Source organism: Eutrigla gurnardus (assembly GCF_963514095.1).
Source record: "Eutrigla gurnardus genome assembly, chromosome: 21".
Classification (NCBI taxonomy): Eukaryota; Metazoa; Chordata; class Actinopteri; order Perciformes; family Triglidae; genus Eutrigla; species Eutrigla gurnardus.
In genome coordinates this window covers 11,454,755-11,478,504 of record NC_139932.1, presented here as the reverse complement: position 1 = coordinate 11,478,504, position 23,750 = coordinate 11,454,755, and the positions used below count along the sequence as shown (strand labels likewise).

The window sequence follows — 23,750 nt, the reverse complement described above, 5'->3', positions numbered from 1 at the left end:
GAAACGGATGAAAAACAACCATTTGTCTGCTCCCTATCTGTTTGGTTTGATTATAACAGCACATTCACCCTCTGTGATTGAAATACTCCCCATCATTAATCATCTGAGTGCTTATATTGTCCTTGTGAGGTTCATTTGAATGCAATTCAATACACACCAGTGGATTAACGTGGGGCCAACATCGCTAGGGTTATGCTCCTCTTCGTTTTCTGCCTCTTTCTCCAGGTTGGCGAGTCCAGAGAAGCGTCACGCCAACGAGAAGCCGCCTCTGGTGGTGGAGAAGAAGAAGGAAAAGATAGAACTGAAGTCCATCACCTCTGACGGAGAGACCAACACCGGGACTAAGGTACACGAAAGCACACGCATATCAAGAAAACAGCCTTCAAAAAGCACAAGCAACTGGTTTGTCGTCAAGGAATTGAATGAACTGCTAAACTGATGTAATATTCTCCCTCTGCAGATCAACATGGATGACTACTGTGGAGATGAGAGTGAAGAGAAGAACCCTTACCCTGCCAATGATTACATAGGTAACACAGGTATTTGAAAACTTGGTACAACCGATGTGTAAACACACAAAGAGGCTCAACAGCTTAATTTCAGTGTAAACCTCTGAACTTGTTCCTCCCTCCCACCAGGAGACGAGGATGAGGAGGAGCCAGAGATGCCAGTGGGCCCGAGGCCGCGGCCGCTCTCCGACGTTCAGTTGAAGGAGAAGGCCGTTCCCATGCCGGAGGCCCGTGCTTTCTTCGTCTTCAGCCACACCAACAAGTAAGAGGACATCTTCTACCAAAACCCTTTCTTATCACTATATTTCTCTACACTTTCTGATAATATAAATGTCCTATTAACTCAAAATATGTTTTTCCTCATTTCATCTTTTTAGATTCAGGGTTTTGTGCCACAAGATCGTCAACCACAACATCTTCACCAACCTCATCCTCTTCTTCATCCTGCTCAGCAGCATCAGTCTGGCGGCAGAGGACCCAGTCAAGAACGACTCCTTCAGAAACCAGGTAGCAGATACAATAAAAACACAAAGTGTATTTTTAAGTGTAAATACAGTAGGCAGACATATAACGCCTAATATACATTAAGGCACAGACTGAAGCAAACATTGCAGCCATGATTAGTTGCCCACGCACATTCATTCTGTACTGAAATCATTATAGCCGCCAGGAAGCGAAGCTTTTTGAAATATCTTCGTTGCCGTTATAGACACTAATGGAGCTTCACCATGTTGTTTGTATATGGATGTTTTTTTAGTGTTTATTGGTATAATTTGTGAGCTGTGGACTAATGTAAAGACTGAGCTCTGCTTGTGCTCTATCTGTGTTTGTGTATTGTTTATTCCTTCAGTGAGCGGGATCCCTTGGGGGCTAATAAAGCTCTCGTTATTGTATTTTCCTTGGTTACGCTATATGCTGCCGTATATCATTATCACCCAATTAACCTTCGTCTGAAACCTTAATGAAATAATACATCCTGTTTTACAGATTCCTGCTCTGTTTTCAAAGTATATCTCCGATATGAAATGCACTATCCTTGGACCTGAACCTCAGCATTATTATTTCAGTATGTTGTGGAGTAATCCAGGACTATGCTACAGTTGACCTTAAGTTCCCGAACCCCCCGAAGAACTGCACTTCCTCCTGTTTCTCTCTTTATTTCAACCGTGTAAACAGTTCCATGGAAGCCTCGACCTACACAGAGTTCTGGTGCACTCTGACAAGTGCCAAGGATGCCAAGTTGTTTTTTATTTAGGGTTTTGAAGGTTGCATGTAGAACAACCTCAGTTACAATGTGGTCATGTGCTTTATTATGGAATCAGATTATTCTTCTGTAGTGGAGATTAGTCCAGCAGTATCATGGGAATGGAATCTCCATGATCCTCTTTGTTCCTTTTTTAGATCCTGGGCTATGCAGACCATGTTTTTACTGGACTCTTCACCATAGAGATCATTCTCAAGGTAGTATTTCATGTTTGTGATATATGATAAGTGGGCCATAGAATCTGGAAGTGCTGCAGTATTCCTTTGCTTTGTGTTCATGTGGTCTTAAATGATCTTTTTGAGCAGTTTCTACATGTAGCATAGCAATAAAGGCTGCTGCTGATACTTTCATACAGCACCTTTTGTGCAAATATGAGGTGCTAAACAGAAAATGAGAATAAGGCACAGAATATAAATAAATAAAAATGGCCATAGACAAATAGCTTCATGTATGTGTCCTTAGAAGGAAACCCTTCCTAAAAATAAAAATGTTAAAACAATGAACAACTACTTTTTACTGTGATTTTAGTTGATTTTGTACTTTGTCCCCTACAGATGACAGCATATGGGGCCTTTGTCCATAAAGGTTCCTTCTGTAGAAACTATTTTAATATTCTGGATCTGGTGGTGGTCAGCGTGTCCCTCATCTCGTCTGGAATACAGTGAGTAGAGTATAATGGTTCCCGATGCATGTTTGCACCCGTTTTAATCATTCGCCGCTTTAGTATTTTAATCCAAATTGTGTGCACGCATTAAAACCGACATCATTTGGCAGCAATTCTCGGCGACATCCTCAGGGAAGCTTATGCTATAATAAAACATACATCTGTGTCATTACATGTTAAAAGACCGGACTAGTCAGCCAGATAATGACTAGTGCATGAGTCACCCGTCCGAAAAACACACAAATCAAGTTGTAAAGTGAGGAAAACGTTTTTTTATGAATGTAAATTGCTCCATTCTTCACACTTCTCTCTATTCTCTAACAAGTTTATACTTCATTACCCCCCAATCCCTTTCTCTCTTTGTGATGTTTATTAAATATGTTCTCTGCTTCTTGTAGCAATTAACTCTTTGAAATGCTGTGATGTTTCTGATGTTTAATATGCTATGCTACACTCTCTGTCTCTAATGCTTAATAGACTAGACTTCTCGACGTAAGTCCATATTAGTCCACATTAATAACCCCCTTAACAGACCTTCACCTCAACTGTATAAATCCGTCACTCTTTTGATTTGGTATTTCTATGGTTTTGGAGAGTTTTAGTCGAAGTCGTTCAGAGCAGGAAAAAGAAATCCAGGACTGTAATCTGTAATGATATCAACAGGCATAGGGGGATTACACTGTATTCATAATAAATGGGTGATTTTTAGTATGAAAACATAGTATACTATTGTACTCGATGCATATCTAAATGCCCCTTTACAGGCATCAGAACCAGAGGTTGAATGTTTTGGGAAGGAGCGGATCCCCTGGGTCCTCTAATACTGTACTCACCTCATATTCAGTGAATGTTAATACATCTGTTTATCTTCTGAAATATTTTTTGGGGCAGCAGAAACTCAGTTCTCATACTTCTGGATACGCTGAACTCTCCTGGGCTATAGAAATGACTCCTTAATGCTAAAACTCAATGTTTTTTTTGCCCGTTAAAAGTAGTGAGTGTGTGGGATTTTTCCTTGACTACATCACAGTCAAATTAATTGTGATGCTGCTGCATTGAGCAACATCCATGATCTACATTTTTACTACAGGATCAGTATCTACTGTACATTTCCTTCAGGTCTGTAACTATAATATTTAAGCATAATCTATCTGGGGATATCTGGAAACATATATATCTCTCTCGTCCATTCTGTTCCATTGTTCTGTTTCCATTTAAGTATCTGTGAACTTTGAAGTAAAGCTGTAAAAAAAAGCACTATAGAAAGTGCCTGATATTATATTATTAACCTATTTTCTCTGGAAGGAAACTGTATTTCCGTTTTCGTAGAAACTAGTTGGAATCAGGTGTGCAAATAGTGTGTAACAGGTTAATATTTTTTGCTACATTTTAAAAGTTGTGTGTATGGTCTTATCACTATTAGGTATCTTCACAGCTGGTTTGACTGTGATATGTCGCCAAAGAAATCTAACTCCACCTGAACTACCTTTAACTGCCCTTAAACTGAACCTTCCTGTGTAAAATGTTGTACAGCAGGTCTTTCCTTACTTTCTGTTTTAAAAGTGGACACAGAGTAATGTCACTCCCTTTAAATCACTCCTTTAACCATCTTAAAAAAATGTCACTCCCTTCAAAGGATACATTGACATTTTGAATCCACTACATTCCTTTGTGAAACCAACGGAAACATTTTTTTGTATTTGTACTGAATTAGTTGCTTATTAGTTTGCAAGCCGAAAGATTTATACCACGTTTTTTTTTTTTTTTTTACACCTGTTGACGTCACATGGTTTTAATTTCACTTGGGAGGCCACATTACCAAAGCACCAGTGTTCAAGCTATTTCCAAACATTAATTGTAAAATTCAAAATGTCATGGTATTCATTTGATTCTTTTGATTAGTATGTCAAAACCTTTCCTTTGAACCACTTCCTTTAAAAGGTCACGCACTGTTTGACCTTTGGCTTGAACTGACACTCTCTTACAGCACAATAACTCTCCGTTTGCCTGTTTGTGTCTTTGCGTCAGTCAGTGTTGTACTGTGTGTGTTTGTCCATTAATCACCTGTATTTGTCTATGTTGTATTATTTACACACTTTTGCTGTATATTTTTTGACTATTGTTCAGATTATTATTATTATTATTATTAATGTTCCCTTTTGACACTGTCCCAAAAGAGATTTTGATACATAATCAGTGCTCATAACATGCAAAACGAAAACTATATGATCATGATTGTTTTAAGAATACTAAACCAGACTGTAATGACTTCTTGAGCGTAACGTGCATGTCTGCCTATCTTAATGCTAAAGACAATCATGGCTATTTTCATTTGTTATTTGTTTAAATATTTATTTTGTATCATACTTCTTGTTGAGTTTCAGATGTGATTTGGCTTCAGTTTACTTGTATCTTCATTCTTTTAATTTTCCTAGCTTTTAAGTACATTTTTGACTCTTTTGATGCTACAGTTTATGTTATCAAACTGCTGTACATTGTGTTCATGTCTAAACCATGTCTTATAAGTAACAATGTGTGTCTAATCAGTTTGACTGCTCAGTGGTTTAACCCCATGTGTGTTTCAGGTCCAGTGCCATCAACGTGGTGAAGATCCTGAGAGTTCTGCGAGTGCTCCGACCACTGAGGGCCATCAACAGAGCAAAAGGACTAAAGGTTAGCGTGCTGACAGATACCATCACATAATACACACATGTACTGCTCTAAACAAAAACAAAAAGACACGCCATCCTACTCACTATGGTTTCCTGTGTACTTTCCAGCATGTTGTGCAGTGCGTTTTTGTGGCCATCCGGACCATCGGCAACATCGTCATCGTCACCACATTGCTCCAGTTTATGTTCGCCTGTATCGGAGTCCAACTCTTTAAGGTAAAGAGGAAAGGAGGAAAATGTCGGTGATAACGTTGTAATCACATTTTTTTTCTTACTGAGTACTAAATGTATATGTTGTTCCATCAGGGCAAGTTCTTCTTCTGTACCGACACCTCGAAATCAACTCAGTTACAATGCAGGTAAGTGATTCCTCCTGCACAGAAGCTGGTTGAACTCTCTCTTATAGAGTTACTTCTTGATAAATCGTGTGTGTGTGTTGTATTTACAGGGGGTCCTACATTATGTATAAGGACGGCGATGTGGGGAAGCCTGAACGAGCCCAGAGAGTGTGGGAGAACAGCGACTTTAACTTCGACGATGTCCTACAAGGCATGATGGCTCTGTTTGCTGTGTCTACCTTTGAGGGCTGGCCAGGGTGTGTGTCCACATACAAACACTATGTATATTGATCTGCATACTCTGTGTATACCGTGTGCTTCCATTTTCAGTTTCTCATTAATGTCCTGCTATCCTATACTTTTAAAACTTTTTTACTGGAGTAATTGAAGGTTCCTCTGTCCTACAATCTTCACCTTCCTCCTTTCCTTCCATGAATCTGTCCCTTCCCTCCCTCAGTTTACTGTACCGGGCCATCGACTCTCACGCCGAGGATGTCGGGCCCGTCTACAACTACCGCGTGGTCATCTCCATCTTCTTCATCATCTACATCATCATCATTGCCTTCTTCATGATGAACATCTTTGTCGGTTTCGTCATCGTCACGTTCCAGGAGCAAGGAGAACAGGAATATAAGAACTGTGAGCTGGACAAGAATCAGGTAGGGTTTGTGTCTGTTTTATATCAACTGTTGCCGAATTTGCGTACGTACGACTACAGTTTTCATGCTTTAGTTTTAGTAGCGAGATAGAAGTGTACGTTTTTAGCTTGAGTGGCTGTTTTGGGGAAGTCATAAAGGAAGGCTAATGGAGGCCATGCAGTGGGGATGAGACAAGGGAGAATCTGGAGAGGCTGAACAAGACAACACACGCAGATGTGTCTCCTGAGATGATCTACACAAGAACATGGAAATGCACAGAGAGGATGGAAGAGTAGTCTGGGCTGGAAAACACTTTTCCTCCGTGATGATCTGAATACAGAGAGACGGGGGGATGAGGAGTTGGGGAACTGTCTCCAGACAGAAGTGAAAGTCAAATAAATAAGTTCATGCATGCTCTATTTGTGTGTGTGTGTGTGTGTGTGTGTGTGTGTGTGTGTGTGTGTGTGTGTGTGTGTGTGTGTCACAGCGTCAGTGTGTGGAGTACGCTTTGAAGGCGCGTCCGTTGCGCCGCTACATCCCCAAGAACCCTTACCAGTACAAGGTGTGGTACGTGGTCAACTCCACCTACTTTGAGTACCTGATGTTCACACTCATCCTTCTCAACACCATCTGTCTGGCCATGCAGGTGAGTCTCCCATTAAAACTCACAGACAAACGCAAGTACACCGTGTTTAGACGACTCCCACAAAGTGCCCCTGTCGTTGTGGACATTAACGAGTCGTTTCTGTGCGTTTGCAGCATCATGGACAGACCAAACATTTCAACGATGCCATGAACATCCTCAACATGCTCTTCACTGGGCTCTTCACTGTGGAGATGATCCTCAAACTGATCGCCTTCAAACCAAGGGTAGGTCCACTTCTCTAGCTGCAGGGACAATCGAGTGCAATCCAGTAGAGTAGAGCAGCATAGAAAATTTGTATATTCTGCTTTTAGTAGGTTACAGTGAAATATTTGATCAAATAAAAGGACAAGCCTACTTATTACAACTGATTTACAACCATTGAATCGAATAATATAGTCAAATCCTGTACATTTAAGGCTTTGACTCACATATATTGTAAATAACTTCTCCCTGGTGTTGCGCAGCATATTCCTAATCCCCATTTAATTTCTTTTGGATGATAATTACCATATTGTGGATTTAAAACATGATTAGTGGACGGCATCATGTGGTTTTTAATCTCACCGCTCCCTTGTTACCCTGCTGCTGTTGCTGTGTAGCTGTCTGGGTTTATTGGTCCAATCCTAGGACTTCCTGGTGCATCAGCAGCTATTTAAACAGTAACAGATGGGAATGCTTCTCCCTATTAGAGCAGGGCTGGTGGAAAGTCCTTGTATACAATCGATAGCAAAACATGCTTTAATATTTAATATATACTCTTGGTCTTGCACAGTATGTTTTTTTAATACACTGAAGTGAGCTGGAGAAATATGAAGCTTTCCCTTCGAGATACTTAGCAAAAGTGACAGTATCACTTTTACACATTATGCTCATTAAATCAGTAAAAAATCAGTACATTATAACCTAAACTCCAGTGTGTGAAGGAATTATTTCAACAATTTGATTTAGTTTATATGTGAATTCAATGATAGACATTAATTGTTGGAATAAATGAATGTCGTCCACAAAAATATCAGTATTTGGGAGCCAGGTTTTCTAAACTGCTAATTAAAAGTTAATTATTTCGTTTTTCCAATTAGCTATAAAACCCAAATCATGATCCACAAAATGTTTTCTTTTATTGAGATGAATGAAAGACACTTACCTTGTAATAACTTTTGAAAATAATGATCTACTTGGACCATCTAGTCAGAGTAACATGATGCATGCCTTGTTGTATTTTCAGAATCAAACTTTTTAGAATTTGGAATTGATTTCATGCTATTCTGTGCTGCATATGTAACGTTATGTAATGTGTTTCTCATGTAAGGCTAATTTAAAATGTAACAGCAGTTTTGCAACTGTGTGAAGGTATACAAGATATACAAACTGACACCTGTTGTCCTTTGTTCATGAATTTAGTCTGTAAAAGAAGTTAGTTGCAGCATGTTGACATGTTCCCAAGCCGTTATGAACAATGTTATTGGCGATGAACCACTTAATTTGTGCTTGAATGAGTTGCAACTGTAGGATGTTTTCATTGGTTTGACTCTTCCAGCACAAACGGAGGACTGGCTCACTAATACTTTCCCTTCTCAGGTATTAGTCATCAACACACATGAGGAATCAGCTCCAGCAACATTTTCTGTGTGCTAATGCCTTTTAACTTTCAAAACAGGGTTCACTATCTCAGCCTTCGTCCTCTGTTGTTTTTTTTACTGTGTTGTAAAGTTCTGAACATGCAGTGACTTTTAAAACTGACGTGTGTCTGCATTACTTTGTCAAATAAATTAAATCTCTCCATACGTGAACTTATAGATACTAATGCAAAGCTATATTAATGTTTAACCCTGGTTTGAAATTAATATTCTTACACCTCCAAACAACTTCATTAAAACCACATTAGTGACCAGCAATGACTTGTAATATTTGCATAACCATCTGTCAGCTGCTGATGACGGATAAAGCTTAAAACCAATCAGTAAGATTTACCTTTTCTCAGCATCTCTCCGTATCTGCCAATTTACCAGCTCGATGCAAACAATGTATTTGTTTGTGCAAACGTAATGTTTTTGGGATGTAATGCGCTTATTCTGTAGGCGTTCTAGTGTAACAAGTAGACGCCACACGTCTCATTATCCAGTGATCGCTCTAATTCCACTGATCCAACGTCCAACCATCTTGAGACGTACAATAAATTGTAAGGATTTCTTCCAAATCTTGTTGCAAAAAAAAAAATGGCATAAACCTGGTAGCATCATTAGACTTCCTAGCCCACAATGATATATAAAACAAATAAATCTGAATGTGCTGCTGTGGGAAAACAATCAGCCCGAATCTGAATGAGATGTAATGGAAATGTTTCTGAAAAGGCCAATGCACCAGGCCAGTTTCCAAATTACCCTCGTTAGATCTTGGCTGTCTCTCTAGTCTAAGTATACTAAAGCTGTGCCTCGACAACCGAATGCAACACAATCCTTCTCTCCTTTCACAGCACATATAATAGATTTTTATTTTACCACCCCTTAATAACACACTTGAGGCCTGAAGCCATGGCGATGTTTTTCATAAATACTTGCTTTGGATTACTACCGATGATGAATTGCCCTCAATAAATTAAACAAATAAAGTGGGCTGTCGGTATAGTCACCTCCACGGCATAGCTGAATTAAATAATGGCCATCTAACCGTAGCAGAGCAGGAAATCCATCTGAACTTGATCAACTGCTGCAAAAGAAGCAAGTTGATTCTGGTCATTAGAATAATAATGTGACCTTTTCATGCATTGGTTCATCAGCTGATCTTTTTTTTGCTTCCTCGGTGTACTGTACAGCCTCATACCACCTTAATAGGGCTGCGAAGTGGCAGCAGATGTTGTTTTCCTTCTAACCTACCTTTCTTACCCTCCTCCTCCTCCTCCTCCTCCTCCTCCTCCTGCTCACCTCATCCTGTGTAGGGGTACTTTAGTGATCCCTGGAATGTGTTTGATTTCCTCATCGTAATTGGCAGCATAATAGACGTCATTCTCAGTGAGATCAACGTAAGTACGATGCCCACTCTCACTCTCTGTCTCTCCCTCTGTCTCGTGCCCTCTTCTCGCTTCTTCCGAATCTTTTCATTTTCCTGCCACTCGTCTCTCCGTTGTGGCGACTCTGCGTCGTGTTGTGCTGTCTTTTCTCTCCATCTCTCCTCTATTTTCTTCTTACTCCTCCTCTTCCTCCTTCTCTCCCCTCCATCCCTAACTCCAAGATGGCCGCTGCTACTCAGGGGAACCCCCGCCCCTCCTCCCCCCCCCCCCCAACAACAAGTGTTCCTGAGCAAGAACGAGCTTCTTCCTGGGTTTCTTAGGGAGGCAGGGTTTAGCTTTGAACACAATGGGTTCCTGTCTTGCGTCCTCCTTCCTTGTTCCTTACAGTATCTCAGATTTTGTCGGGTTCTTGAGGTTTTTTTTTTTTTTCTTTTTCATTTTTTTGTCCGCCTGTGACATGTCCTCAGGTTTGATTCCCTCACTAACCGAACTAACGCACTGACCAATCACAAACAGACTTACACATCATTTTTTTTAAACTCCAGCAACAGGACGTTTTTTTTGTTGTGATTTTGTTGCAATTTGTTCTTTACTGTTGTTCTTGTTGTTGACGTTTTCCTTTCATGGACAAGCATGACCGATGGCCCCTGCTCCTCCTCTGCTGTCCATCTCTTTCAGACTGCCCCTCCCTTTCTTTTTTTGCCGTTGAATTTTGTTGATTATTTCCCTCTCTCCTACTAAAAAAAACTCCAGTGCTCATGTTTATAATGTTTTTTATCTTATTTTTCTCCTCTCTCCTTTTAATTTCTGTTCCTTCCATATATATTTTTTTAAATGTCTTATGTTCTGTCCTTTTCTTCTGTTGTTTTTCTGTTCTTTTCCACCCCTACGCAGCATTATTTTGTTGATGCATGGAACACATTTGATGCCTTGATAGTTGTGGGTAGCATTGTTGACATAGCGATCACTGAGGTTAACGTAAGTAGTCCAACTCCCTCCCTCCCTCCCTTTCTGCCTGCCTGCTCTGCCATTCCCACACACACACAAACAGACAGAGTGCCGATACCCATCTCGCATGCTTTCAAATGATTAGGAAACTTCAGCTGCACCACATTTGAACTTAAGAGAGGGCTGAAAGGCAGCCAGATGTAGTGCAATCAAAACCGAGTCCTGTGCCCTGTCAAGGGTTTGTGTAATTTAAAATGTGCAAAACACAAAATTGTACATTCATGCGCAGAGAACTTTGACCTTTTGACATGGTCATCCTTATGATTTACATGTTGGCTAAGGGGAACTAACGTAATCATTACTCCATTTTTTCTTAAAACGTAATGTTTATAACAATGGAGGCTGCAAAGCAACAAGTTTCACAACTTGTCTTGATGTTTCCCATTCCTGCGCATTCATCTTCAGCAGTGTAATAAGGCTGCAGTTAAAACGTTATTCTCAGATTTTTCTAATATTTGAAACATGCATCCGATAGGTATTCATGCCTTGTCTGCCGAACATCAATAGCATCAAAACAACTATTGCATTTGCCAATAGAACCCGTTGCATTGTCTCAGCACTTGGTGTGGTTTCACGTTTATTTGATCTTTTGTCATTGCCACAGGGATTAGTGTCCATTCCCCCTGGCATGATGGACACTGTATAGCATGGCAGATGGAAAGATGGTATATCCAGGCCTGTATATTATGTTTACAGAAATGTTTTAAATTTTCTGCAAAAGAAAAGATTTCCTGGAAAGAAGGAACGAATACAGATATTTGAACAGCGGTGATTTGGCCTAAGGGTCATTAAACGCTCTCAATTCATATATCAACAGGAAAACTTGAAATTCAAATGAGAGAAATACAAGTTGCAGTTTTGCTTCTTCTTTTTTTTTTTGCATGACAATAGTAAAGTGCAGACATGGGGAACAATTTGATCCATAAATGGATTTACTCAGCAGCCGTGAAATTTATGTAAATGTATGTATGAATTCATTTAATATCGACGTGGAGGCCCTATGGTCAACAGTGGGGCTGAATAAGAATGAATCCCAAACACAAGTCAAATGTTGAGTGTCTATCGTATTTACACTTCAGGGATAATTGGTGTTTTATTCATGTGATACTCAAAGTGCTCTTTGGCAGGAGAATAGGCCGAGAACGCTGCAAACTGCACAGTGTGGCGGCACCAAACCCCTCTTTATTTAGCATTAGAAGAGGCCAAGTTCTGCTGTGTGTGCTGATTTGCAAGGGGAGGAAAATAATCTGATCTGAACGTCACATGAAAAAAACATTCTCTTTACTTGGAAGGACTTTTTTTTTTGTCTGAGAATCTATCGCTTAATTCCATTTGATGCTCCGGCTTCTGACTGCCAAAAGTTTACATCTCTAGCAGCAGAGTGAACAATCTTCAGGGGGCTGAACGTAGCTCAAGAAGCAGCTCAGGAGTTGGAAGCAGCTCTAACTTTGAGTCGAACTTTGATAGACTTTTTGTAATTGTTTCATCTAGTGATGATACGCATCCTCGTTGGTTTGGACAAATCAATTAAAACATACAGCATCTCATCTCTTCTAAATGCAGCATTTTAGTGATAAATGTAGATTAATTCTTACAGTTGGTAACGTTTAGGGGAATATATTAGTCTTTAATCACTTGAAAATACGATCTCCTGTGTTTTCACAGCGCCAGATCATTTAAACTAGACCTTTAATTCTCCAAATAGTAAGATGAGAAGATGAGTACTTTGCCATGTGTTTTTTGTTAAATGTGAAACTGGGGTGCTGGTGGATGGATTGTTTTTGACGGAGCCAGACTAGCTGCTTTCCCCCCCCTGCTCCCAGTCTTTATGCTCAGGTTTAGCTAACAAACAGCTGTTTCCAGTTTAATATTTAGCATGCAGACAAGAGGGTGGTATTCACATTAAGTATAGGTTTGCCTGAAATGCTCTCACACCCTCAGCCTGCTGCTGGTTTTAGGACAAAAACGAAAAAAAGGGGGTATGCACATGTGTACACCGGTGGTGGAATGCAGTGTGTCTCACCTCAGATGCCACTGGTCAGGCATACAAATAAGGTTAGTGCATCCCAGGGGTGTATGAGCTCGGCAGTTGTTTTTCGGGGCCTTTAGGAAGGAAACCCATTTGTCCCAGTGAGAGGCTGTACTCGGATATTTTCTATTTGATTCAGTTATCCTATCTAGTTATTACAGGATGGTGACGTCAGGGGAATGGTTATATGTCTATATCCTGCTGTTGCAGGAGAGAGGAGGTGATGGAGGAGTGTATGAATACACAAATATACACATGGACACTTATCAGAGACATTTCTGTTGGGAACTGACAATAATTAACCCCTACTGAGGTTCAACAGGCCGGAGATATACATCTTTGTCATCTATACAAGTCACTGATGCTGCACTTAACACTTTGGTTTGCAGTTTGCCTTTGATTGATTTTTTTGTTGATTGGTTTGCAGTTCTCCCTAAATGTCCCGTTATTTTCCTCTCCCACCCCCTAACCTAAAGGCATGTCCAAAGTTTTTTTCCCCCCCTCCTCTTCTCTGGTGGTTTTTAATGATTTGCGTTATGAGATGCCCAAGCCTTTTCCTATATTTTTTTTTTCTTTTTTAAGAAACCCTCCGCACTCCAATCCTGTGAGAACTCTTGCCTTGTTGTTTTTGAACCGGGACCCTGCCACTGAGACCTTTTAGATTAAACCTGCTACTGCATTTCATCAGGCACCAAAGCACAGGCGAATGCTTTTTGGCGTACTGAGCAATGCAATTAGGGACTCGTAGTAGCAGCTTGCCAACAGGTACCTCTCTGTCATTGCATTCCTAAGTACACACTGAAGTGCAGTAACAGGCCAGCTTTTAAAATGTTTTTACTTTAAGTAAATATTAAATGGCTAAAACTTTTTTTTGTTGTTTTTGAGTGCACCCACTTCGCTACTCTGTTGGGTGCTTGTTGACTTAGATGGACTTTTTTTTGTGGTCATCGAATCGGAAGACTTTTTTTAATCCTTGGGTCTCTAATTCTCCCCCCAGCAACCTGCGGGTGCTTCTTAAATCTTCTGTGGTTTTCTTTTATGTCTTTGGTTTTTGTTTTGAGTAGAAGTAGTGTGAACGGACTTGTAGTGGTTTGCTCTGAGCGGTGCCTTGCAGACGATGCCAGTATGGACTGCATCTATTTCTCTTTTTCTTTCTCTCTGTTTCGGAATGCCCTCTCTTCTCCTCTCCATATCTCTCCCTCTCTCTTTCTGAGCTTTTTTCAGTTCACTTTACTCTTCTTTTATGGATGTTTATCTCTGTCTCTCTCTCTCTGTCGTCTTTCTCGTTGGATTGCGGTGTTGCTTGCTCACCTGAAATGCAAGCTGGGTAACATGGGTCTCTCATGCTTTTCATATATACCTTATAAGAGCACATATCTACTATGTTAAAAAGGATTCTGATATCAGTTAGTTATGTTTTTAAATCCCAACACGTTAGAAATGAAATAAAAATCCTTCCTTTTATGTTTCAGTATTAAAACTTAAAACACATAAATCTCTAATCAAGGGTAAAAATCTTCCCCGGAGACCCATGTTGCCTTTTGAACTGACTGAACTGTTGAAATTGTTGCTTGGAAACACGACATGCGATGTGAGAAAACGGCTCAAGTACATTTGAAATGACCTCATAAATCCGATGATCTGCCGCTCCAGTAACTCACATCTGCATTGTAGTTAAGCCTAAAAGGACTACGATATGATTATTTACAAATTGACTGTTTTGTTGGGTCAAATTCACAATCCTCCAAGTCCATGGTAGTCCACTGTAATTTGCTTTGTCACTTTATATTATACCAGAGAATGATTCAAGTTTAACCTACGGTTCACAGCTTTGATTTCACATAGAAATTAAAGCAAATTCAGATTTAAGTTGACCAAGTTGGACCTCTATGTCTCACATACACACACACATATAGACACGGACAAACACACACCTCCTCCTATATTTCAGATTTAACGTAGCCTGAACCTAGAGTGATTCAGTGCCATCTTCCCTCCCTCCCTCCGTCTTTCCTTCCTTCCTTCCTTCCTTCCTTCCCTCCTTCCTTCTTCCCCATCTTTCCTACTCATGCTTATCTTCCCGTTATCCACCACTCTTCCCTTCCTCCCTTCCTTCCTACAGCTGTCCTCTCTTCCAACTTTCCTTCCCTTCACATCTTAATGCTTCAGGTCTTCTCCTCAGACATGCACACACACACACACACACACACACACACACACATATCCTCGCTTCATACAACTCTTACGCAATCATGTGCTTGTAAAGCAAATTAATTATTAGTATTTTGACAAACATATATAGTTACATCTTCCTAAATCATGAATGTGTGTGATCATAAAGTTGTGTGTCTGGCTCTGTTAGAATGCTTCATTTTGTGCTGAGGTATTTAACAGGTCCAACACCGAAGCAGACTGAACGGCTCCCGAGTCATAGATTGAACTACGAGTTAATCTATCACTCCCAGTGGTGTGAAATGTTATAATACCAGAGATGACCAGTGGGTGTCTCCCTACTGTATGTTATATTTGTGCTTCTTAGTGTTAAAACACTCGTGGACTCCTATTTCCAAAAGCATCTTAAATCATCTGAGACTGACTGAGATGATCCTAACATCCTTTCTTTTTTATTGTGGTATTCTGATGCGTCTTTGACCTTAAATAGTAGATCAGAGTTCACTTGGATCTTGACTATTCTCAGGTCAGAGAAACGCTTGAATAACACATATTCAAAGGAGGCATTGTCCTTTAATGCTAAGATGCATTTGGCAAACGTAGCCTGAGCTAAGCTAGTGGTGCAACCACTGTTAATGTCCTGTAGCTTTAGTTGGCAGGAAGAAAAACAGATAGCGACAGAGGCGCCCCTCTATCCACCATCATACACACAAACCCATGTGACAGGGGCTATGTGGCACATAGACATCAGCTCTCCCCACCTTTATAGCTGCCCCAGACCATCTTCATTATTTTGGCCCCCGAGGCACTGGATGGCAATTTCCCACATATCTTAAACGTCCTACATGTTTTAATCTTCTGGTACTATGATTAAGTCTGCTGTTGCCCTCACAGTCAGAAGGTTCAGTCTCTATATCTTGAAATCTCCCTCTTGGCCCAGTTGAAATTATTTTTTTTCACCTCTCCATCGTGTGACCCTCAGTAGCCTGCCGGTTATTTCTTTGGGCTGGTGTGAAATTCTCACAATTCTTCACGTAAAAACACCAATAGACACACACACTGTACATACACAGTGACACACACACAGACACACACAAGGCGTTGCTCTGGTGCTGATCTTTGTTGCCTTTCCTTAAAGCCAGCTGACTCCTCCGCGTCCTCGTCCTCCTCCTCTTCGCCTTCCTCCTCCACCTCTTCCTCCTCTCACCCCCCTGTGGTAAGGCCAATGGTACGCTCCGACGGTAACCTCGTCCGCCTCCCTCCCTCCTCCACCATCCCTACATCCCTCCATCCTTCCATCCCTCCTTCTGCTCTGCCAACCATGGTATGACCCAAAACTTTTTGGCTTGTCATGCCTCCTCTGCTGCTCCTGCTGTCATCTTCTGCAGCATGTCCAGGGTTATATTCATGTAGTAGTTGTTTGTACTTTTACATGTTTTTATATACATGTGTGTGCGTGTGTGTGAGTGTGTGGTAAAGAACACTGGATTGTGAAGTTCAACTTTAACTGGAGTCTTGTGATTGGAGTCTTCCTTGAGTGGCTATTGTTGTTGCCATGGCGCCCGCTGCCCCCGGCTCCCCCATTGCTTGCAACTTGCCCCCCCTTCCCTTATGGGTGTGGTATCTTTAGTGCGTCGTCATGAGTGCAAGCCATCATGGTCACGCTATCATGCCATCTCTCTTTCTTTCACTCTCCAATGGCCTGCTGTCTATCTGTGTCTGAATAATTCAAACTATTCTTCATATTCAGACTCTTGCTCTCTCTCTCTCTCTGTTACACTTACTGTCACTGTGCCTCTGCCACTCACTGCCCCACTCTCTCAGTGGTGCAGTGGTCCCCATTGTGGTCCAGTTGTGGTATTACATGCAGTACAGAATTTTGACTTACACTCCTCAGAAGGATTTGCCGGTAACCGGTAACCTCATCCGCCTCCCTCCCTCCTCCACCATCCCTACATCCCTCCATCCTTCCATCCCTCCTTCTGCTCCGCCAACCATGGTACGACCCAAAACTTTTGGCTCTTCATCGCTCCTCTTTCGCTCCTGCTGTCATCTTCTGCAGCATGTCCTGAGTTATATTCCTGTAGTAGTTGTTTGTACATTTTATATATAAATATATATATATATGTGTGTGTGTGTGTGTGTGTGTGTGTGAGTGTGTTGTAAAGAACACTGGATTGTGCAGGCCAACTTTAACTGGAGTCTTGTGATTGGAGTCCTCCTTGAGTGGCTATTGTTGTTGCCATGGTGCCCGCATCCCCCACCTCCCCCATGGCTTGCAACTTGCCCCCCCTTCCCTTATGGGTGTGGTATCTTTAGTGCTTCGTCATGAGTGCAAGCCATCATGGTCACGCTATCACGCCATCTCTCTTTCTTTCACTCTCCAATGGCCTGCTGTCTATCTGTGAATCAGTCTTATTTGTTTGGATGTGTCTGAATAATTCAAACTATTCTTCATATTCACTCCCTTTCTCTCTCTATCTCTCTCTCTCCCTCTCTCTCTCTCTCTCTCTGTTACACTTACTGTCACTGTGCCTCTGCCACTCACTGCCCCACTCTCTCTATGGTGCAGTGGTCCCCATTGTGGTCCAGTTGTGGTATTACATGCAGTACAGAATTTTGACTTACACTCCTCAGAAGGATTTGCCATTTTCTGCACATCTGCCGGTGGAGTTTGGGACAACTCACGTCTTGGGTTACTTGTCAACACTACAGCGTCAGGGCCACATGTGACATCCACCCTTAGAAAGCAGCCACTCTGCTCCAAGCTATCCCAGAGACATAGAAGGGAAAGAAAATAGTTATATATAGTAACAGTTTTAGAAACAAGATGAGTTATTCCTCTTAAAAACTTGAAAAGTAACATATTACATCTGTTATCCCAAACTGCAGTAGGATGTGTGGAGAATGGCTCGTTCTTTTTAGGAGCACACTGTGTTTTCTCTGTGGGATTAGCATAAAGAATTGATGGCCTCTTGGAAAAACACAAATGGCATAAAACAGATTTAGGGGTCAGGTCTAGGATGAACTTGTTTATTCATCACAGTGTAGGCATCGTTATGGTAGATTTGTGCGGTTGAGTGTAGTTAGGTGCAGGTCGTTACTGTTGTTATGGTTGCTGATGATTTGGTAGTTGTATAAACTGGTGTTTGGCTTCCTCCAGTCCATCTGCTGTAATTGTGAATAATATACTGGGTCCTTAGTTGTTGTATTAACTGCATCATGCTCTACACAAATCCTGATGTTGCCTTTGTTTTCCGCCTTTTTTTTACCCAGAGAATGAGCAGCAGCCGCATGAATAAATAAATCTGTATTAGAATAGCACTCAGCGAGGTGGCTGAATATTTCATCATGGAGTTATTTCCTGTGGATGAGTACTGGGATAATAGACAGTTAGAAAGCTGCCGTGCCTCTCAAGCTCTACTAGGGAATATTTTCAATAAAGGTATAAATTCTCCAAATATAATGATTGCAGGGGTCGAGAAGATCATAGTAAACAAAAAAAGCAAATATGAGGAGATTAACCACCCATGAAAATATGTATTATTTAGCAGTGGCTGCACAGGGCACTAATATCTTTATCCATCTGAAAGTTGAATCGTTTCTCCCGATGGCCAGTCGCTCCAGACAAACAATTAGCCTGCCTGCATGATTTATTGAAACTGGAATGTGCCTGCACACTAGGATTCTTGAACTTCATCTGTTGTGAATTGTTATCAGTGATTTATGAAAGAGCTCGCCTCTATCGATGGGAATCTCTGTGGCCGGGTCGCAGGTATTGGACTTTTAGTCCACACTTAGTGTGGATGTTTCAGTTTAGTAGGATGATTTACTTCGAGGGCTCTGAAAGTATTGTAATGCTCGTTAGTTAAACGTCCCTGCAAGGCTGGCTTGACCTTTAATAGGTTATAGAAACAACCCCCAAGAGTGTGTTCTTCACTTTAATTATGACAACATTGAAGTGAAGTGGAAGTTCCAGCAGGATGCCAGAACCGTATCAGTAGCAGTCATTTTAGTGAAGCTGTTTTTTAGTTTTGCTGGTTCAGTAAAGTTTTAAAGTGCCTTTAAAACTCCAAAATGACGTTGACTGTTCGTGTTGCACAGTTGGACGTATCTATTGTGTAAAGACAGGTTGAAGCAGGTGTTATTAGGAAGCTGCTAGGTGGTTTGAGAGGTTCTTTGTTGCCAAGTGATTTTTCCATGAAGCCAGACAAATAAGCATGATTGCCCGATTCTCTCCCAAATCTCTTTTGTCAGTTGATTTTGATGGGATTTTGTAGGACGCAGAATTTCATTTATTAACTCAGTTTGTATGTGTGTGTGACTGTGTATGTGTGTGTGTGTGTGCGTGTACATATTTACATCCACATGTATGTTGTGGGTGGGAATATGCATACGAATGTTACTTGTCTGTCTGCATTTCTGCAAATGTGTGTGTGTCTGTGTGTTCGTCTTTACCTGTGTGCGTGCGTGCGTGTGTGTGTGTGTGTGTGTGTGCGTGTGTGTGTGTTTCCCTCCCCTACCTATATGCATGTGTCCCCATGCGTCCTGTGTTTTTTCTAAAAAAACACCAAACCCCACCAAAAAGGGACTGCAGAACTCTGAAGAGAACGCCAGGATCTCCATCACCTTCTTCCGGCTGTTCCGCGTGATGAGGCTGGTGAAGCTGCTGTCTCGCGGGGAAGGGATTCGGACCCTGCTGTGGACCTTCATCAAATCCTTCCAAGTGAGGGGAGAACCGGACACAACATGCTAGTGCAGGGGGTTGGGTTTACACAGGACTGAAACGGTGAAGCCAAATAGAGCTTTAACCCAAATGTGACCCAGATCGGAGCCTTTTTGTCGCTATTTTAACGATATTTCAAGAAAAAGCAAAAAATAGAGCTTTAATCCAAGTGTGACCCAGACTGGGGTCTTTTTGTTACTATTTTAACTTCATGTCACTTTTCACCGCAGACAGTTGATAACAAATGTTGTGATTCAAACACAGTGTGCCAACAAGGTGATTATCCGATATTAAATCCAGAATAGATTTATTTAATGATCTATTTATACCGTGCAAATCATCTTTTATTTTCAGATCTGAGTCACATCTAAAAATATCCTTGTTCTTGTGTAAATCCAGCCCGGTGGAGTCTCACAAGCCGCCTCTCCTTTCCTTGCCTCCTCCCTCCTTGTCTCCACTTCCTATCTTTTTCAAGACATCAGAAGGGTGGAATGTCGGACAGTTTAGCCTAAATGGGGAAGGAGGAAAAGAAAGAGGGATGGTGTGAGGTAACGGAGAGGAGGTTTAGGAGTCTTGTTGCAGAAGCAGGGAGGGGTGTAGGGACACGAAGCTGGGAAACAGGCAGGAACTCAAGAACCTTAACCGTAGAAATATTTCTTCTTCTTCTTTCCTCCTCATCTCTCCTCTTCTTCTACTACTCTCTTTCCCCTTCAACACCCTACTACTAACCCCTGGAAGCTCACCATTCCCTGTAGGCGGGATAAGCAGTAGATGAAGTTAAATGAAGCACTCCACCAAAAAAAATAAAAATCATTTGATAGAGAGTTATGGGGGAAATGAAAATGATCTGTTCTCTCTCTTGTGTCAATTGAGACGGGCCACATCATGTAAGTTCAACACATTGATGATACAACAAAAACTGTACTCATGGCGTCTTTTCCTTTTTAATGCATCGTCATGATTTGGCCCCGCTCTCCCAGTCACAGGAGTCATGTTAGCCAGGAGCTCAGTTCCTCCACACAGTCTCCCAGGTGTGTGCCTATAGAAGACACGCCTGTTCTGGCCATGTTTGGTTCATGTACAACATGTTGGGACTGATCTTCTGGCTGAACTCAGAGAGCAGCTTGTATTTTACTGAGGTTTTTTCACTCCTAAGTCAGATGATTTGTCCTGGATTGTTTTTGGTGCTGTGCCACACGGGGCTGCCGATCCGTTCACTTTCACTTCATAAAGTACCAACACATTTGGTCATATAATATAATAACACAAAGAAACACACGCCTGAGGTTAATCAACACTTCGAGTATCTCCTAAATCAGTCGGGTGTGTGGGATTTGAATGAAAGTGAATGGACTCCAGCCTTGGTGCGGAATAATAATGTCGACAACTTGGCACTAAAGTGTCTCTCTCCTCCTTAGGCTCTGCCCTACGTAGCTCTGCTTATAGTGATGCTATTCTTCATATACGCTGTCATCGGCATGCAGGTAAGCCGTTGTCTTGTCACCGTGTTTCCCCCTCCTCTGTTTTGTTCTCTTCTCTCTCCTCCAGCTGGCCTCCATCCTGTGTCTGTCCTCCTGGAGTCTTGTCATCCAGAGTTCCTGTCCGGTCACGTCGTCCCTCTCTCCTCCACCTTCTCCTCCTTCTTTGCTACTCTAGCTGTTGCTAGTCTCTCCTCCTCCTCCTCTCTTTGTCCGTCCTTCTGTCTCTCCTGTTGAGTTTTTGTTGTATCACAGAGAGCAATCACTTCCTCCTGTCAATGCTGACCTCATATCCTGTGTGCTGTGACTACTTCCTCCCCCCCCCCTGTGCAGATGTTTGGTAAGATAGCACTGCGGGACCATACACAGATCAACAGGAACAACAATTTCCAGACGTTCCCGCAGGCTGTGCTGCTGCTCTTCAGGTGAGGAAGACGACTACGCTGCTCATCTTCTCCTCCCTCATCTTCTTCCGACTTCTCTTAATAGCTACCGTTTTGTGCTTCAAAGTCGATGTATTCTGCTCTTTCGCCCTTATCATTCTTCTCCCTCTCTTTCCTTTACTCCAAAAAGCATTTTTCGTATTTTACGTTAAAGACTACCGTGGACATTTTTTGACAGCAGCCGGTTAATTAAATGCCAGGATGTCTGTAAATGTCAAGCTGCAGATTCAGCCGACTCTGTGACTTCGCACAAGAGTCAATGTGGGATAATGTTTCGTCTCTTTGTGACTGCCACCATGCCAAGAGTTGAAAAAGTGTATATACAGTAGCAGCGATCGCCATAATATCACCAAAGAGCTGACACAGACTCACCAGTTACTAAGCAGCTTTAACAGCATCCACACTCTACCTGTATGCTCAGTAGTTAGCTTCAAAGAGTGACTCGGATTTACTGCAAAACGTTCTGGTCCACGGAGGATGACACATTCTTCAGTTGTCAGAGGATTCTCCCGATAAAACATTTAAACTGCCTGGATCCAGTGTCAGAAAACCTCTCTGTCCTGTGTGGTTGCAATGAGGGTAAGATCCCATGCAGGGGACAAAAACAACACAGAAACTGAAAGGATAGATCAGATATGATAAACTATGGTCACTTTTGCCATAAAATCATACAAAGCATCATTTCTATTCATTCATATTCTATGCACAGACCCCTTCATGGAATTAATCATAGCAATGGACTTCCATTCAGTGAGATGGGATGCTTGGATACTTCATACTGATGAATAATAGCAAAAACGGAGAGTTAGAAAGGCGCAATATTACTGAAGTATTCAGAATGGAAGACAGCTGTAGTTTGGACAAAAAGCTAATATCTGCTGCTCTTTGAATGTATTGTGTCAGGATATAAATGTGATGATTCTGTGACACTAACACTCATGCATATATATGTTTGTTTCTGCCTCTCCCTGCCTCGTATCTGTGTGTTTCTATATGCTTGTATGTCTGTACGCATACATGCACACATACATGCATCCGTATGTGTGTGTTTTCACGCGTAAATGCACACGTGACTCCATGCTGGTGCATGGGTGCGCACATGCACACGTTTACGCTCTTGTGTGTGTGTGTGTGTGTATGTGTGTACCTCTGATGTACTTGTATCGTACCTTTGCATGCGTATCTGCGTCAACGTGTGTGCGTGTGCATGGATGTCTATCTATCAGATGTGCAACAGGTGAGGCATGGCAGGAGATCATGCTGGCGTGCTCGACCAGCCGGCCGTGTGAGAAAGGGTCGACCCACGAAAACAACCTGGCCCACGAGGACTGCGGCAGCCAGTTTGCCATCATTTACTTTGTCAGCTTCTACATGCTCTGTGCCTTTCTGGTGAGTACAGTGAGCAAGAATGGGTCTCTTTAAAGCAGAGTGGTTAAAACAGAGAGTATAGTTTAACATCACAGTGATCACACATAGATGATTAAGTTCCTCCTGGTCATGTAGGTTATAAGTTGGTTATAATTTGGTTCCGTTTGGTTAGAGCCACGATGATTCGCTGCATAATGGTAGAGGCGATCATTTGATTTGATTCCCGATTCTCCCCCAGATCATCAACCTGTTTGTGGCCGTCATCATGGACAACTTTGACTACCTGACACGTGATTGGTCGATCCTGGGGCCGCATCATCTCGATGAATTCAAGAGGATCTGGGCGGAATATGACCCAGAGGCTAAGTACGTTGACAGGGAAATAACAATACTAATAACAACACTACAACTATCACTATAATGTGACGTCTCTGCTGTTTCCAGAGGGAGGATAAAGCACTTGGATGTGGTGACTCTGCTGCGGAGAATTCAGCCTCCCCTCGGCTTTGGAAAGCTCTGTCCACACAGGGTGGCCTGCAAGGTAAACATACACCATTGGTCCCACACAACACGGTGTGAAGGCTGCAGAAAACGCACAGAATATTTGATCAGGCTTTGAAATTCAACGATTAGAATTCATTCTGCGACTAGTTTGGGGGCTGAATTTATACCACTCTACTTGCCAGGTGTGAGAATTATACAGAAATTTGTCTTTGTGATATCAATATGATGACATATTGTCGGCTCATAACACCTTCCACAGTGACTCAAATGGCACATTGAAAACA

General features: G+C 41.8%; 1 protein-coding gene across 4 annotated transcripts in view; it reads left to right on the top strand.

Moving 5' to 3' along the window:
• Positions 1-23,750, top strand: part of cacna1c (calcium channel, voltage-dependent, L type, alpha 1C subunit) — a 176,879-nt gene that overhangs the window by 136,934 nt on the left and 16,195 nt on the right. For 2 of the 4 annotated variants that reach the window (XM_084039299.1, XM_084039298.1), the window contains 22 exons: positions 226-346; positions 461-530; positions 639-771; positions 887-1,016; positions 1,911-1,970; positions 2,328-2,434; positions 5,023-5,110; positions 5,218-5,325; positions 5,416-5,468; positions 5,558-5,704; positions 5,905-6,106; positions 6,573-6,731; positions 6,845-6,955; positions 9,667-9,750; positions 10,633-10,716; positions 16,086-16,175; positions 19,536-19,673; positions 21,092-21,157; positions 21,485-21,576; positions 22,821-22,983; positions 23,201-23,328; positions 23,407-23,503. In XM_084039299.1, the coding sequence (XP_083895425.1) occupies positions 226-346; positions 461-530; positions 639-771; positions 887-1,016; positions 1,911-1,970; positions 2,328-2,434; positions 5,023-5,110; positions 5,218-5,325; positions 5,416-5,468; positions 5,558-5,704; positions 5,905-6,106; positions 6,573-6,731; positions 6,845-6,955; positions 9,667-9,750; positions 10,633-10,716; positions 16,086-16,175; positions 19,536-19,673; positions 21,092-21,157; positions 21,485-21,576; positions 22,821-22,983; positions 23,201-23,328; positions 23,407-23,503 (2,431 nt within the window). The remainder of the gene's footprint in view (positions 1-225; positions 347-460; positions 531-638; positions 772-886; positions 1,017-1,910; positions 1,971-2,327; positions 2,435-5,022; positions 5,111-5,217; positions 5,326-5,415; positions 5,469-5,557; positions 5,705-5,904; positions 6,107-6,572; positions 6,732-6,844; positions 6,956-9,666; positions 9,751-10,632; positions 10,717-16,085; positions 16,176-19,535; positions 19,674-21,091; positions 21,158-21,484; positions 21,577-22,820; positions 22,984-23,200; positions 23,329-23,406; positions 23,504-23,750) is intronic. The other 2 variants (XM_084039301.1, XM_084039300.1) reach the window with 1 other exon arrangement.